This window comes from Geotrypetes seraphini, chromosome 5, assembly GCF_902459505.1.
Source record: "Geotrypetes seraphini chromosome 5, aGeoSer1.1, whole genome shotgun sequence".
Classification (NCBI taxonomy): domain Eukaryota; kingdom Metazoa; phylum Chordata; class Amphibia; order Gymnophiona; family Dermophiidae; genus Geotrypetes; species Geotrypetes seraphini.
In genome coordinates, this window is record NC_047088.1 from 195,776,980 (window position 1) to 195,794,036 (window position 17,057).

The 17,057-nt window shown below is 42.0% G+C and overlaps 1 protein-coding gene across 1 annotated transcript in view; it reads right to left on the reverse strand.

Moving 5' to 3' along the window:
* Nucleotides 1-17,057, reverse strand: part of MTX2 (metaxin 2) — a 132,112-nt gene that overhangs the window by 75,636 nt on the left and 39,419 nt on the right. The window contains 1 exon segment of the mRNA XM_033946811.1: nt 6,242-6,314. Within this exon segment, the coding sequence (XP_033802702.1) occupies nt 6,242-6,314 (73 nt within the window).

Genomic DNA, 17,057 nt, shown 5'->3' on the forward strand with positions numbered 1-17,057 from the left:
GGATGAACACAGATGATCTAGAATCAGAAAATAATAGTAAATATTGAAGAACTAAGGCCAGTACTGGGCAGACTTGCACGGTCTGTGTCTATATTTGGCCATTTGGGGAAGGATGGGCTGGGGAGGGCTTCAATGGCTGGGATGGTGTAGATGGACTGGAGTGAGCTTTGACAGAGACTTCAGTAGTTGGAACATAAGAACAGAACCGGGCAGAGCTTTAGATTCTTGCCCAGAAATAGCTAAGGAGAAGAAAAAAAAAAAACTCAACAAATTTTTAGACTGAATCAGGTTGGGCAGACTAGATGGCTCATTCGGGTCTTTATCTGCCGTCATCTACTATGTGACCTCAAAATATCACAGAAACACTCGTCTCACATCCAACATTTTCAGAATCCAGTCCTTCTTCTTAGAACCTGTAGACTGAAACACTGGCAAGCTGGCTTCTTGATCGACATGGAAAGCCAAACAACCTTTGGCAAAAACGGTGCGCAATGAAACTCCAGCTTCTGTGAACTTGAGGAAAGACTCTGCAAGAAAGAGCCTGTAGATCCAAGACTCTTCTCGTTGAGGTAATAGAAAAACCATCTTGAGAATCAAATCCATTAATGTCGGTTCCTGCAGTGGCTCGTATGGAGCCTCACTGAGGCCATGCAAAACCATGTTAAAGTTCCAAGTTTCCATGAAGGAAATGGGTATTTTACCGGAAACCTGAGTTGCAGCACCCCCTTAAGGAATTTGGTTATGTCCGGATAAGATGTCAACAATGCCTTATAATCTCGAGCCCTGAAACAAGAGAGTTCCACCACTTGGACTCTGAGGGATGTCGCCATAAGCCCTTTGTCAAGGCAAGCCTGGAAGAAGGATAACACCACGGAGATCAGAGCAGAGAAATGCAACCCCTTCTCTTTAATGCACCAGTGCTGAAAAGTTTCCAATAAGGCCGTAAACCTCAAACCTCTAAAGCCTAGATGCACAAAAGTCAGTCGGTATTACCGACTGGATCACTTTTGTCGATTCACTGGCCAATTCTCCAACAGCGATCGATGCACTAACAAGTATGCATGCAAACGATTGACACATGCACAAAGCCCTAACAACAGGGAAAGCAGCCTCTTACCACTGTTATTAGGGCTTCTGGTTTTGTTTTGTTTTTAATGGCACAGATGTTGTACATGTGTTAATGGCACAGATATTATGCGTGTGTTAATGGCACAGATGTTGTGTGTGTCCCATTTTTAAAAAAAAGCCCCCTGTGCCATGCACTACCACTCTGCATCACGAGCCACCGTCCATCCCCCAACTCGCCAATCAGCAGCAAAATGGCAGGAGAGATGTCCACTCCCTCCTGCCATGAAGGAACTCTCTCCCTCCCCCCCACCCCTCCAAAAAAAGCAGGAGGGATGCCCACTCTCTCCTGCCACGAAGGAACTCCCTCACCCCCCCCTCACCCCTGAAAAAAAAAGGCAGGAGGGATGCCCACTTCCTCCTGGCACTGGAGGCATCCTTCCTCCTCCAAACCCCCCTGCCCCGTACCTCCTAAAAGTTGGGAGCAGGAGGTACTGAGAGCACCTTCTGCTCCTCCTCCCTCTGACTAAGACACTGGGCCTTAGGGCCCCTCCCCAGTGTATCATATGAAGCACAGGGAGGGACCTAAGGCCCTGATTGGCTTAGACACCACAGACCCCTCCCTTGGCCTGAGACATCTAAGCCAATCAGGGACATCCTTAGGCTACTTCTTTATGAAGGCCCTGATTGACTTGACTGCACTGATCAGGGCCTTAGGCTTCTCCCCCTTGTATCCAGGATACAGGAAGGAGCTTAAGGAAAGTCCTGATTGGATCAGATGCCTAAGACCTCATCCCAAGGGAAGGGGCCTGAGGCATCTGAGCCAATCAGGACCTTAGGCCCCTCTCTATGCATCACTTGATGCACCGGGGAATGTCTAAGGCCTGACATTCTGTTCAGCGCATCAGAGGAAGCAGGAGGGAATGAGCACGCCTCTTGCTCCCCAATAAAAAGTATGGGGGGGAGGGGGGCCTCGAGGGGGAGGGGTCCTCCAGTGGCAGGAGGTAGTAGGATTCCCTCCTGCCTTTTTATTCGGGGGGGGTGTCTTTCATGGCCCACTCCATTTTGCTGCAGGACAGGATGGGGGGAGTCAATCAGGATGGCAGGAGTGAGTGGGCATCCCTCCTGACATTCTTTTTTTTGGGGGGGGGAGGTCCTTCATTGCAGGAGGGCCTTGGCATCCCTCCTGCCATTTGTTTTAGGTTCAGGTGGGGTGCATGATTGTTGGGGGGTCGTTGGGGAGGGCCTGTATAATACACACAAAATATCTGTGCCATTGAAAAAAAAACAAACCACCCCAGGTAGCCCAGTCAGTAACACAGTTACCGACAAGTCTAGAGCAATTAGGTTTTATGATCAGTAAAATCCGATGCCAAATAGCCAAGCGATGTTAGTGCATCAATCACTTAGCTATTTTGTGCTAAATAGCCACACAATGCTAGTACATCAATCGCTTGGCTATTTTGCATGGAGTTTTACTAATTTGTATGGGTCGGACTGGATCGAAAATGGGCAATCAAGGGGAAAAACATGCGGTGAGCAGTTTTGTGAATCGGGGAATCCGATCCGATAGATCGCTAAACTGGTCAAACCGGTTTAGCGATGATCAGGACACAATCGGTAAGTTTTGTACATTCCCTAGTAAGAGAGGAGAGAGAAAGGGAGTTATTTATTTGATGAAGGGGTTAGGACTGACTGATTCATGGCAAACCCTGCATTTTGCTGATGTAGATTTAACTATTTATTCTAATGCCACCTAAGACCTATGTTAGACTCGATGATCTGCTGATTTCAGAGTCAATTGTTCCCTGTCCTATGAAGAACTAATAGTTTTATCTCAATGTTGTTCAATCATGCACTAGTGTGGTTACAGCTTTCATTCATAGCATGGAATGCTAGTAGTATATGGAAAATGAATCTGATGTTGTACCAAGATCATAAATAGAAATAAAACAAAATGATAACTTTATTAAATTGGACTAAGAATATATTTGTGACAAGCTTTTAAAAATAACCCTTTTCAGATCAGAAATTCAAAAATGAGTAAATAATGACCTATAACAGAATATATATATTAAACGCATTCCAAAAATGACAGTCTCCTGGGGAAGGCAAGAGTGGGTGGGTAGGGGTGAGAAACAGGGAGAGATGGATGGATGATCAGAAGATAACAAAGCAGTATAATTTTATGGTTTCTAACGTGTTAGGAAACCCTTTATAACTCCTGTATGGTGGGTGCCAAAATATTTCTAAATTTAACTTCAAAGGTTTTACATTCCTGGATGGTTATTATATTTCCTTTTAGTATTCCTACCAAAAAACACTAATGTAGTCCTACAGAGAGGTGTCACATTGGCTAGCACTATAGTTTCTGATGTGCTGTCCGTGTAGATTCAATCTGGACTTAAGCATTTGGCCTATCTATCCAACAAAACATCCTTCTTCTATTTTTTGCACTGAATAATTCACTACATTAGAAAATAAGAATGTGTATATAACCCTGGTGCCGTTCTTCCCCGTTTTGGATAACTGCGGGAAACCATTCTGTGTCATCCTTTAGTATTTATCTCAACCTCAGTCCTTCTACAACAGCATTCTTCAACGCAAGGCCTGAGAGTCAGTGCCCATTCATACTGTGATTCTTCCCTCTCTCCTTAAAGAATGACACGGGGATAGTTTCCTGCAGTTAACCATATGGACAGAATCCTAACAATTATTAATTTAAGCCTCACTTCTGTAATGTGTATGTCTGTGGAGACCAGCGTGAGAGAAATGCATGATAGAAAGGACGCATGTGGGCTCTCGGCAAGGCACCACGTCTATTGTGGCCACTATAGACCCCAGGGCTTGAACGTAGTCCCAAGTCGGCCGAGATGGCTTGTCTATGAGAAAAGAAATCTGAGAGCACAGCTTCTGTCTGTGTGCCTCTGGTCAAACAAGACTCCCAGGTACTCCAGGGATTGAGCTGGCATCAAATTGCTCTTTCGGTAATTTACAATCCAACCCAGATTCTCCAGGCCCAGAATCACCTGATCCACTGTGTGCCGACCCTCAGACAATGAGGGGGCCCTGATAGACTCGCATTGCCTTCAAAATCTACCGGCCGAGCAGGCTCCCCGACTGCCTGGTGAAAACAGCTTCCCTCCCTTCCACTCACTCACTGCCCTCTTGCCTACAAGTGAACTGAACTCAGGCTGCGGGGCTCTAACACTGCGTGCGCTGGCTTCCCTTCTCCGAAACAGGAAGTTATGTCATTCCTGTTTCAGAAAAGAAGGGAAGCCGGCGCACACAGTGTTAGAGCCCGCCCCCCGCCTGGGTTCAGTTCCTCTAACAATGCGTGCTCTGAAACAGGAATGACGCACCCTGCAAACTCCGGCCTTGGGGCGCGACACTTTTGGTAGCTGGCTGCAGCTGCAGACGCATCCCACACGGCCACAGCGGCAAGTATCTGGACTGCCGAAGGAGAAGGGGCAGGACGTGGCATCCATTCTCTGAGAGACGCCTTCCTTCCCTGTGGAAAGTTTCCACTCGTGTCCACCCCAGAGAAGAGCACCACTGAACATAAATGGGTGAGTGCCGTTCTCCCCACATATTTTTCTGTCACCCTCTCCCGCTCCAGCATCTCCAGAGCCAGAGAAGGCAAGTGGCTGCGTCCCGTTCCTTCACTGGGGCTTCTCCAGAAGGCAGGGCAAGTAGGGTTTAAAAATAAAACAAAAAATATTATATTGCATCTATATTGCTTGGCCACTAGCTGGCAAGTCTGAGAGGTCCAAACTGGACATTGTAACATGTGGGGTGATGCCGCCCTTTACCTCCAGCCTGGCTACCAAACATGGAGGTGGCAGCAGAAGCACAGTAAATGCCACGGGCTTCCAAAAGAAGGGAAGGAAAAGAGAAACCAGACCATGGAAGGAGACAGATGCCAGACCAGGGGCAAGGAAGGAGAGAAAATGTCAGATAATGGAGGGGGGAGGGAGAGATAGAAGAGGAGAGCATAAAGATGCCAGGGCATGGGGGGAGGGAAAGGAAATTAAGGAAACAGATGCTAGACCAGAGAGAAAGGAAGGAGAGGAGATGCCAGAGCATGGCAGGGGAGGAAGAGATAGAAGGAAAGGAGAGAGATGCCAGGCCATGGCGTTGAGTAGGAAGGAAAGGAGGCATGAAGAGAGAGAAAAAGAAAGGGCAGGGAGAGAGGAAGAAAAAGTTTGGGGAGGGAATGAAGTCTGGAGGAGAGGAAACATATAGGCTGAAAGAAGGGAAGAAATATTGGATACACAGTCAGAAGAAGAAAGTGCAACCAGAGACTCATGACATCACCAAAGGTGGAAAAAATGATTTTATTTTCAATTTAGTGATCAAAATGTGTCCGTTTTGAGAATTTATATCTGCTGTATATATTTTGCACTTTGGCCCCCTTTTACTAAACCGCAATAGCGGTTTTTAGCACAGGGAGCCTATGAGCGTTGAGAGCAGTACGGGGCATTTAGCACAGCTCCCAGCATTGAAAATGACAATGTCAAAAGAACTTAACCAATAAGTGACTGGGTGTACAGACAGAAAAAAAATATTCAATAAAATGCATTTCAATCAATCAGATTATTCAAACCAGTTGGCTCTAAAGAAATGACATTAAAAATCCACCTTGCCTCTCGTAAATCTTTTTCTACCATAATTGACGATTGGTTCCTTATCCAAAATCAAACAGTGTAGGGATCCATAAGGTTACTGAGGACCTTTTCCCATGAAGATGTTTAATTTGATTTGATGCAATTGAATATAAACTTACTTGGACCTTATGAGCACTGGTTGATTCCTTTTGGTCTAAGTTCATTTTTAATTCTTGCTGTATATTGATTTCCTTTTCCATTTAGGAAAACAAAACTTATTCTTTGGAATTCATAGTCCATCACACTTTATGGACACAAGAATTTAAATCTTGATTATGACTTTAAAACTACAATATTCTTTATAGCCTCTTCAAAAATATATCAAATAGTAGCATCAAAGAGAATTAAAGTAAAATATTTACATTTTGCAACTCTCAGATTTAACTTTGGGATGTACAATAAGAGACAAGTCAAATTTTGTAGCACTGATAGCTTATTATGTAATCTGAAGTATCATGTCACAAAAATGCAGGTAGTACCACATCACTTTAAATTCATTTCATACTTACCAGATGGAGACATATATTCTGCATTTGCCCTACAAATCACCTGGCATGGGAGATTGCACATTTTCAAAAAGGCCTATAAACAAAGAAAAGCATTTATTAGCAGAAACAAGTAGGTCTGCAAAGAATATCTAAATTAGCCCTCCAAACCTTTTTTTCTAATACATATGTTAATTGCTTAAATATGCTATAGTTATAGTATAAGGACAGTTCACCAAATGGTTCCACTGTGAGAAGGAGACAACCAAAAGCAAAACGGAACTGTGGAAGCAATGATCTCAATAACCAGTTTATTGCAAAAGTCTTCACAAGTAAAAGCGATGCATATACTTGACACATCCAAATACACAGTATAAAGTCTGTGCAATGGAGTCGAAATGGTCTGTGTTTCAGTATAAAACAAATTTCTTCCAGAGTCCTATAAGATATGTAAGTGTGTAAGTCTACTGGTGAGCATATAAAATGTATAAAGAGTAACATGGTGCTCGTGTGATCCATGAGATAAAAGAAGAGTGGTGAAAACAGATGAATGGGTGATGGGTGAGTATGTAAATTGTACTTGTATGCAATACTAGATACGAGCTAAGATCTGATGTGTAGATTATAGAAACATGACGGCAGATAAAGGCCAAATGGCCCATCTAGTCTGCCCATCCACAGTAACCATTATCTCTTTCTCTCTCTGAGAGATCCCACATGCCTATCCCAGGCCCTCAGTCTCCGTTTCCACCACCTCTTCCGGGAGACTATTCCATGCATCTACCATAGAAACATGATGGCAGATAAAGGCCAAATGGCCCATCTAATATGATGTGAATATAAATGCAAAAAGGTGAACGAAAGCCCATATAGAGAATGAGATGACATAACAAAGGAGGCACATGGGTAAAAAACAAATGGTGATCTAGCAGTTCATAAGAACATAAGCAATGCCTCCGCTGTGTCAGACCTGAGGTTCATCATGCCCAGCAGTCAGCTCACGCGGTGGCCCAACAGGTCCAGGACCTGTGCAGTAATCCTCTATCTATACCCCATCTATCCCCTTTTCCCAGCAGGAAATTGTCCAATCCTTTCTTGAACCCAGAACCATACTCTGCCCTATTACGCCCTCTGGAAGTGCATTCCAGGTGTCCACCACACGTTGGGTAAAGAAGAACCTCCTAGCATTCGTTTTGAATCTGTCCCCTTTCAACTTTTCCGAATGCCCTCTTGTTCTTTTATTTTTTGAAAGTTTGAAGAATCTGTCCCTCTTCACTCTCTCTATGCCCTTCATGATTTTGTAAGTCTCTATCATATCCCCTCTAAGTCTCCTCTTCTCCAGGGAAAAGAGTCCCAGTTTCTCCAATCTCTCAGCGTATGAAAGGTTTTCCATCCCTTTTATCAGACGTGTCGCTCTCCTCTGAACCCTCTAGAGTAACGCCATATCCTTAAAGTACGGCCACCAATATTGGACGCAGTACACCAGATGCGGACGCACCATCGCCCAATACAACAAATTTTTTTGTCAGCTTTTTGCTTTAAATATACCTAAAAAAGATTTTAATATGCCAACACACGCACATTGTGTTTTTGCCTTCATTGTACTTTGTTTTGGGATTTAATTGTATTTTAACTGTACTAGACTGTATTTTATAATTATGTTGGAATCTGCTTGGAACAATTTATTTTGAAAAGGTAAAATAGAAATCCTGTAAATCAAATTAAATATTTTCATATCTGATCCTGTTTTCTGCTTATATGATTCTATTCTGTGCATGAGATACTTCATGGCTTCAGAAATGAGACTATCTGGACGATGGCTCTATTTGGATTTTCAATGTAAATAAAATATGAATTATTCAATTTGGGGGAAACTGAAGAAAACCTGAACCAAAATAATTCAGCATAAAATATAACTATTGTTCAACCAACACTTTCAAAAACATAAAAGCACAATCTGAGGCACACCACTACATTAAGAATAATTTCACGACTTTAAATGATTAGCCATACTAGGTTTTTTCTGATAACAGTGGTTTATTTGATATATAGTTTAGATACTATAAAAGCGTCATAAATGTGCTCAGAAAAAGAAATTGTGCCCATAGTGTAAACCAATGCACATTAACAGAAGCACAAGGCAGAAAAAGCACCAGGTAGGTTAAACTTAACGAACCAGCAGGATTTGGTCATATGGAAGTCTGTGACTTCAAACTATAAGTTAAGTGGAGTGTAATGTCTCACAATACCAAGTACCTTGCAGTTTTCAGTGAATGTGGGCCATGTGGTGAAAGAACTCCTATAGACAAGATGGCTGTTTGTTTGATAGAGGATGAAAATGCCAGGTACTAAAGTGAAATTTTCAGTTCCCAGGGCAACTTAACACTCAAGTCAAACCTTAGGTTAGATATGAATTTATTGGTATTTAGAACAAATTAAAACCTGGTTGTTCCTGAACTAACTAGATAATGCTTAATATTAAACATGCAGGTTGGTCTTAGTGTCTCATTTTTTAAATCATGTTGTCATTAATGGGGAATGTTGAGGGGGGGGGAAGAGATGATAAAGCTCTTCCTTCACATTATCTTCTGAACAGTGGAAGAAAGAGGCACTTGTACTGGAAAAACTTCAGATGGTATCGAGCCATACTCGATGGTAGAAGATGAAGTTTTTTTATGCATCATGTGGAATTGTCTGCAGCTTTGTCTAAGCTTAATTAGATGTGTTTCACAATAGATAATAGTGCTGAAAGACAGTCCATCTGCCTAACAATATAGATATGGTTACACACACATGTAGAAATCCAAAAGAGAAGCAAAAGAGTCATGAGTGATGAGGAAGCTAGGTCCCACCATCCAAAGCTGTGGAGAGAGGCAGCTCATGGCAGCAGGAGAAGCAGTAGGATGACAGGGAGGCCAAACCCTACCACTGAAAAATCGAACAGTGGACACTAGTAGCAGCAGCAGGATGGTGGGAAGACCAAACTCCTTCAACTGAAGGAAGTAAATATTGCACATTAAAATGTATTAACCTTTTCCTATTGTAATAAATTTTACTTTACACTGGTTCCAATCGTAATTATTTTAGCAAAGTTTTGTATTATTCACCGTTATCATTTACGACTATTGTAAACATAATGTAAATAAGTCATAAATCTGTAAATTCAAATATTTTGTGTTCCTGGCTCTTTATTAGTCCACACCTTCTAGTATATCCTCATTAACCCATACCATCAGAACTTCTTTAGCATAAGTAATCTTCTAAGTCTTCTGGTATACTATAGTTGTCATGTATATTGTGATAATTATTTCCTTTCATACATCATTTTCTCTACCTTCCATTATGTCTCTGTTCAGAAGAGAATTGAGACTGGCAGCGAGTCTGACTGTTGGGCATCTCCTTGAAACAGCCTAGCGAAACGTGGTTCCATGTCGGAGTCCCGTTTTAATATCTCAAGCATTTTAAGCTACGTTATACATTAAACTATTTATTAAGTTATTTAAAATATTTAAAGTATTTATAAAATGATAAAGAAATATATCTGAATAGGAGGCAGGGGGATTAGGCCAATGAGGAGGCTAGCTACATTGAAATTCTGTACTTTCAACAGATTTATTCTGTACAGAAGTAGCCGCTGAGGCCATATCCTGAGAATAGAATAATATGTGAACAGAGACATAATGAAAGATAGAGAAAATGATGTATGAAAGGAAATAATTATCACAATATACCTGACAACTATAGTATACCAGAAGACTTAGAAGATTACTTATGCTAAAGAAGTTCTGATAGTATGGGTTAATGAGTAGAGAATGACTCGGTGATTGTTACCAAAAAAAAAGGTCACCGTGAGATCGGGGACAAGGCCATTCACCGCCCCGTGGAGCGATGAATGGTTAGACGGGGCGGTGAACAAGCGTGAACGCACGGTGAACGAGCATTCGATCCGGCAGCCCATTCTCTCCCACCGGCCATGCATCTCCCTCCCTCCTTTTCCCTTACCTTTTCTTGTGGAAACTGGCGATTTCCATAAGGCAATGAGCTGTATTACAGCCGGAGCCTTGAAGTTGCGTCGCTTTGCCTGCTGGAAAAGTCTCCTCTGACGCAACTTCCTGTTTCCGGTTGCATCGGAGGAGACTTTTCTAGCAGGCAACCCGACGCAACTTCAAGGCTCCGGCTGTAATACAGCTCATAGCCTTACGGAAATCGCCAGTTTCAACAAGAAAAGGTAAGGGAAAAGGAGAGAGAGAGGGAGGGAAATGCATGGCTGGCTAGCAGGAGGAAGCTGCTGGACCGCGTGAAGGGTGCTGGGGTGGGGAGATGGAGAGGAGAAGACGGAGATGGGGCTGTGAAAGGGACAGCGGGGACGGTGACGGGGCATGAAGGAGACGGCAGAGACGGGGACGGGGCGGTGAAGGGGATGGGACGGTGAAGAGGATTGTGGTCCGGGGACGGGACGGTGAAGAGGATTGTGGTCCGGGGACAGAATTTTTCCCCGTGTCATTCTCTATTAATGAGAATATAATAACTAGGTGTGTTGCATTTTTCTTCATGAAAGTAGAGAAGAGTAATTGCCAAATATTGAATGTATGATTCTTTATTAGTCCATACAGACTGTTTATCCACTGTCTATGTCATTTTTGGAATGTCCCGTCATCTGGGACACACGATAGGAAAAGGTTAATGATAAAAGTCTAATTACAGTAATAGTTATGTTTTTTCAACATTGGTGTTAATTTTCTTGCATTAAACATAGCAAGTTAACACCAAAGTGACTTGTATGTCATTAACATGGGTAATTAATGTGAGATAATAAACACATTTATGTCCCATGTAAATGCACTTTAGCACACTAACCTTTTTGTTTAGCTGCAAATATGCATGGAAGTTTGGAAAAACATTTGCAGAAAAGTTTAGGAATAATTCACAGAGCTCCCTTTCCTTCCAGAAGTGATGTGTATCCCAAACACCTTGCCAAAACAATCACATAGAGACAAGCTCCTTTTTTTATGCGATACTGAACTAAACTAAACCTAGTAAATCTTCCTTTTTACCTCATATTTCACTGTGCCTGTATGAGTTATTTCTCTTCCTCTAGTGACTAAACAGGACGTTCATCAGTACTTGTATTTTGCTGGAGACTATCGTTTGTCTTATTTACTCTCACATTCACAATGAACTTCTACAGCAGACCTTAAGCCAGATTGGATCTCTCAATGAAGTATTTAAGGTGAGATTGGAACACTACTTTCAAACTGGATTATCAAATCTGTGCATGTTACTTTCCAGCAAAAATCTGCCTACATAAGGAGAAAGTGAAAAAATTTATGAACAAGTTTCAAAAAGAAAACCATCTGTAAAATTTTCTTTTGAAAATCAGGCACATTCATGGGTACAAAAGTACCCAAGTAATTTGAAGTCAGGTGGGCTATTTGTAAATTCTCCCCTTAATGCTTACAAGCCAGGGTTACAAAATAAGCTAGGGAAAACAGGAAAAGTAAAAGGAAACAGAATTAAAGGTTTATAATTCTACCTTAGATCTATGAAGTATGCAGGCTTCTGCTTCTGCTTCTTCCAGTGGCAGAATACCAATTTCATTTAAGTTGATGGAAAGAGGAGAGTAATATGATTTATCTAACTTATGAAAAATTCTGAGATTGACAGCATATAAATAGCATCAAAATAGAGCTATGTGTGTATGCACAATACATACAAAATAAGCAAAAGAATGCAATAAAGACAGTGAGAGACCTTATTGTTGGACACTACTATGCACAATAACAAAGGAGGCACGAGTATCAACCAAGTATCCTTGCCCAAGCTCCACCCCAAACCCCACCCCCATAATAATAGTACTAATTATAATGCAATTTCTTCCACCCATTTTTCATATACTCACAATATAATCTTATCAATACATAATGGTAACCACAAAATTTTAAAAACACAAAGCACACTGTACACTGAGAAAATGTTAATTATCATTTATATTATTTTTTTCAAAGTGGTTAAGGCAGATGACTTTAAAATATTCAATGTCACCTAATTAACAACTATAGAAAAATAGACAATATATTGCAAAATATAGACAGCAGATATAAATTCTCAAATCTGACACATTTTGATCACTAAATTGAAAATAAAATCATTTTTCCTAACTTTGTTGTCCGATGATTTCATTAGTCTCTGGTTGCACTCCCTTCTGACTGTGCATCCAGTATCTCCTTCTGTCTCCTACACGCTTCCTCTCCTCCGGACCTCATTCCCTTCCCCAAACAACATCTCTCTCTGTCCCTCCATGAGTCCAACTTTTCTTCCTCTCCCCTCCACCCCTATTGGCAACATGTCTCCCTCTCTCTCTTTGTCCATCTGTCTTCAGAGATCCAGGCATCTCTCCCACCCCCTCTACTGCCACATCCAACATTTCTCCCTCTCTCATCCCCCAGAACATGTGCCGCATTTTTCACCACTGCCCACAAGCCCCATGCCTATTTCTCCTATCAACCCTCTCCAGCACGCCACATCTCTCCCTCCATCACCATGTCCACCATTCCTCCCCTTGCACCCCCTTCAGTCTGTCCCTCTATTCCCTCTCCATCACCATATCCAACATTTCTCCTTCTCATCCTTCTATTCCCCATGTATTTCTACCTCACTCCTTTCTCTCTATGCCCAATTTTCCTTTCTTCTTTTCTCCATGTGCACTATCTTTGACTCTCATTCACACTCATGCTCAACAATTCTCCCTTTGTATTCCCTCCCTCCTATGTCCCAATTTAGTGCCCCCTTCCTTCCTCCCTTCTGTGTCCCATGTTCATGCCCCCTCCCTTCCTTCTGTGTCCCAAGTTTGTGCCCCCCCTCCCTACCTTCCCGCCTTTATCCCAAAGTCATGCTCCTCCCATGTCCCGAGCTCCTTCTCCCACCGCCTCCTTTCTCCCATTGTCCCAGATCATGTCCCTTCTCTCCCTTACTTGCTCAAGCTGCACTCGCTCAGTCTGCCTTCAGCAGCTCTCATTGCAGGAACGCGCAGTGATTCACAAGCTGCAAGTGGCTGACCCACAAGCCTTCCCTCTAACGTCAACTCTTACGTCGGAGAGAAGATTTCCGGGTCAGCTACAGTGCCAAAATGCAAACATTAAGGGCCCCAAAGGAATTGAATGGCTTTGGTGTATTTACCACAGCAGCATTGCTACAGCAGCTTTATAAAAGAGGCCCTACTAGATCTAGTTAGTTAATTTTTTTCACTTAATATCCAGGATCATTATGATAATATGATTGAAAGGTCAAAACATAGAATTTTAAATCTAATCCTCATTTTCATCAATAAACAGGTGGAGGAGCATAATAAAAAAAAAAGGTCAAAGTTCGATTTGGACAAAGTCATCCAAAGTCATCCAAAGTCTGCAGCAGCAAAATGTCCATTCTCAAAAAGAAAATCTATTTGTACGTCCAGGCTTTTGATCATCCAGACCACCACCACGTCTATCTTTATACCATAATTTTCGACCAAAAGTTTGTCCAAGTCCCAAACACCCAGAACAAAACCTTTTAGACATGGGAGGGGCCAGCATTGTGATGGACTGGCCACCAAAACATGGCAACAGAGCAGAGGAGCACCTTACAGGGCACTGCTATGAACTTCACAAAAAGGGTACCCCATAAACATCTCACCAGAACTTCCTTATAGGTTATGGTGAGCCCCCCCAAACACACTATACCCACTTGTCTACAACCCCAATAGCCCTTATGGCTGCAGGTGGCACCTATATGGCAGTACGGTAGGGTTTTGGTGGGCTCACATTTTCCACCATGAATGTAGAGGTTAGAGTAGCTTATGAGCCTGGGTCCTCCTATGATTCACTAGTCCACCCCTCAGACTACTTAAGCCACCTCTGTGCAGCTCTACTAGGCTTTCCAATGCCAGGTGCTGATGTTCCAAAGTCAGGTATGCATGTTTTTATTCTGAACTTTGTGGGGGGTGAAACAGAGTCAGTGAACATGGGGGGGAGTGTGTGCAGGTCTTTACTTTGTCTCTGCAGTAGTTATCTGGTTACTTTGGATACCTTTTGGGCACTTATGCCTGTCTTTACATCATCTCACACTGTATAAGTTTTGCCTAGGCAGTCTCGTCAAACATTTGATTATCCCTGCAGGACGACTAAGTCTAGGTCAGTCCACATCCCACCCTAACTACTCCTCCAAAAACGCCTCTTTCAGTTCTGGGTGCACAGCAGGATTCAGAGGCCTAAAATGTCCCTGGATAAATCCAAAAAGCCATTTTGATTATCGGCACTTGGACAACCTGTCTTTTAGATTGTCCAAGTGCCAACTTGGGTGGGTTTTTAGACGTATTTACGTTTAAATTATGAGCCCCATTGTGTATAAGTCTGTGGTTTACTGTTTTGTATTCCTAAGTAATCATTTTTACATCAAAGCTTTGCCCCTGCTGAGTGAGAGATTCTTTTGGTAGCATTAAATAAGATCACACAACTGAAGTTTATGCCAAGCCTTTTTAATCACCATCTCTATTGCTGGTTCCTCTGTAGATTGGGAGTTCAAAAGTCCCCCTAAACTTTCACCTGAGAAATCACAGATATGACACATTCATGTATATTCAAAGATGCATTATTGGATCTTGCAGATCGTTTTCCCTATTGTTTCCCTGGTAAACAAAAGAAGCTGACAAACAGCACACACATATTCAATTTTAATCTATTCAAACTCAACCAAAAATCTAGTGTGGCAAAACACTCCCCCAGCTTATTTTTATGCTCCTCGGACAAAGTTTTAATGGGCATAAAAAACCAGGGACAGCCCCAAACTCCAAAAATGCTTCTGTAGTCTGGCTAGCAGGTACCACAAGAGATTGGCCTGTCAGCTGCAGACCACTGTCGGCTTCCTCTCCATACAGGCAGAGCTGGATCTACAAACAAGGAAGCTCCAAGCAATGAAAAACTGAAGAAATCCGTAAAGAACTCAAATAAAATAAAGAAAAGGACAGAGTAGAACAGAAACACTCTATCCGGCTCACTTGCAGAAGGGAAAAACTGTAGATGACTGTAGAGCTCTCGGTGAAGCAGGAGAATTATAGAAAAAATCTGGAGTGGATTCCTTCTGCATAGGCTCGCAGTCATGGGAAGATAACCCACTTGTCCAGAATGACACACCCATTGCACTGGAAAATACCTCTGTATTGCTCTATGGTGAAACCACATCTTGAAATGTGTGTGCAATTCTGGTCAACACATTTCAATAAAGATATAGCAGAATTGGAAAAAAGTATAAAGAAGTGCAACAAAAATGATAAAGGGGATAGGACAACTTCTCAGTGAGGAAATGCTAATGTAGCTGGGGTTATTCAGCTTGGACGGCTCTAGGGACATATGACAGAGGTCTATAAAATACTGAGTGGATTGGAACAGGTAGATGTGAATCACTTGTTTACTCTTTTCAAAAATACTAGGACTAGGGGGCAAGCAATGAAGCTACTAAGTAGTAGATGCAAAACAAACCAGAGAAAATATTTCTTCACTCAACGTGTAATTAAACTCTGGAATTCGTTGCAGGAGAATGTAGTGAAAGTAGTTACCTTAGCAGGGTTTAAAAAAGGTTTTGATAATTTCCTAAAATAGAAATCCATAAGCCATTATTAAGGATGGACTTGGGAAAATCTACTGCTTATTCCTAGGATAAGCAGCACAAAACCTCATGTTACTCCTTGAGATCTTGCCACGTACTTGTGACCTGGATTAGCCACTGTTGGAAACAGGATATTGGGCTTGATTGACCTTTGGTCTGTCCCAGCATGGCAACTCTTATGTTCTTACAAGTTTCATAAGACACATGCCAGCTTAGTTGAGAAAAAGAAATAAAGAGTTCACCATTCTTCAAAGCTTCAAACATTAGCACTAACAATTTTAACTTATGTATCTGTTCTGAGGGAATCAATAGAACCAAGGACTCCCACCATATGTGTCCTGAGTGGGTGAGGAATTCTTCACAAATTCTGCACTCGCAGAATTTCACCAGGACTAAAAATTGCTCTTTAATGCCAGAAGTGACTCAGTAATAGTAGTGGTTACACACAGAACATTACAGTGATGCCTAAACCAGATAGACCCAGGATATGCATTATTGTAAGATCATTTATTTATGAATTAAAACAGTTTACAGACTATGTTTCTTAAAAATCTAGTCAGATTACAACAAAACATACATAAAAACAAGATCATGCTTGTTGGTATTTTATGCAAGTTGACCTCTTTTTTATTTTTGGTATCCAATAAATAGCTACACTTTGTACAGACATGGAGCTAGATTCACAAAGGCCTCAGATCCAATCTGATCCGTGAGGGATCCGATCCATGGCCAAGGGGCTGATTCACGAAGCACCCTCATGCAAATGAGGGCAATCGGAATCACACTCCCAACCAACCGCATAGATCACTCTCCAGCGATCCCGACGCATGTGCAGACCATCTTCTTTGCCTGTAGATGGTCTGCACTAATGCTGCCCGATTCAGAAAAAAATATTTCGATTCAATTCAGCCTATTGAATCAATTTTTCGATTCGATTTTCCTGCCCAAATGGGTATATTTTTCAAACATCCTGGTGGGTTTATTTTATAGCCTCTTCATCCCCTTTGCACCTCTCCTACCCACACTGGCGCTGTGGTGTAAACAAAATAAACAAAAAAGACTTTTCCTCTCTGTTAAATCCTAGCTCACGTTCGTGGTCTAACACCACCTCTGGCAGGATACACATTTCAAATCTGACATATTGTAATCACAAAATAGAAAATAAAATTATTTTTCTACCTTTTGTTGTCTGGTCATTATT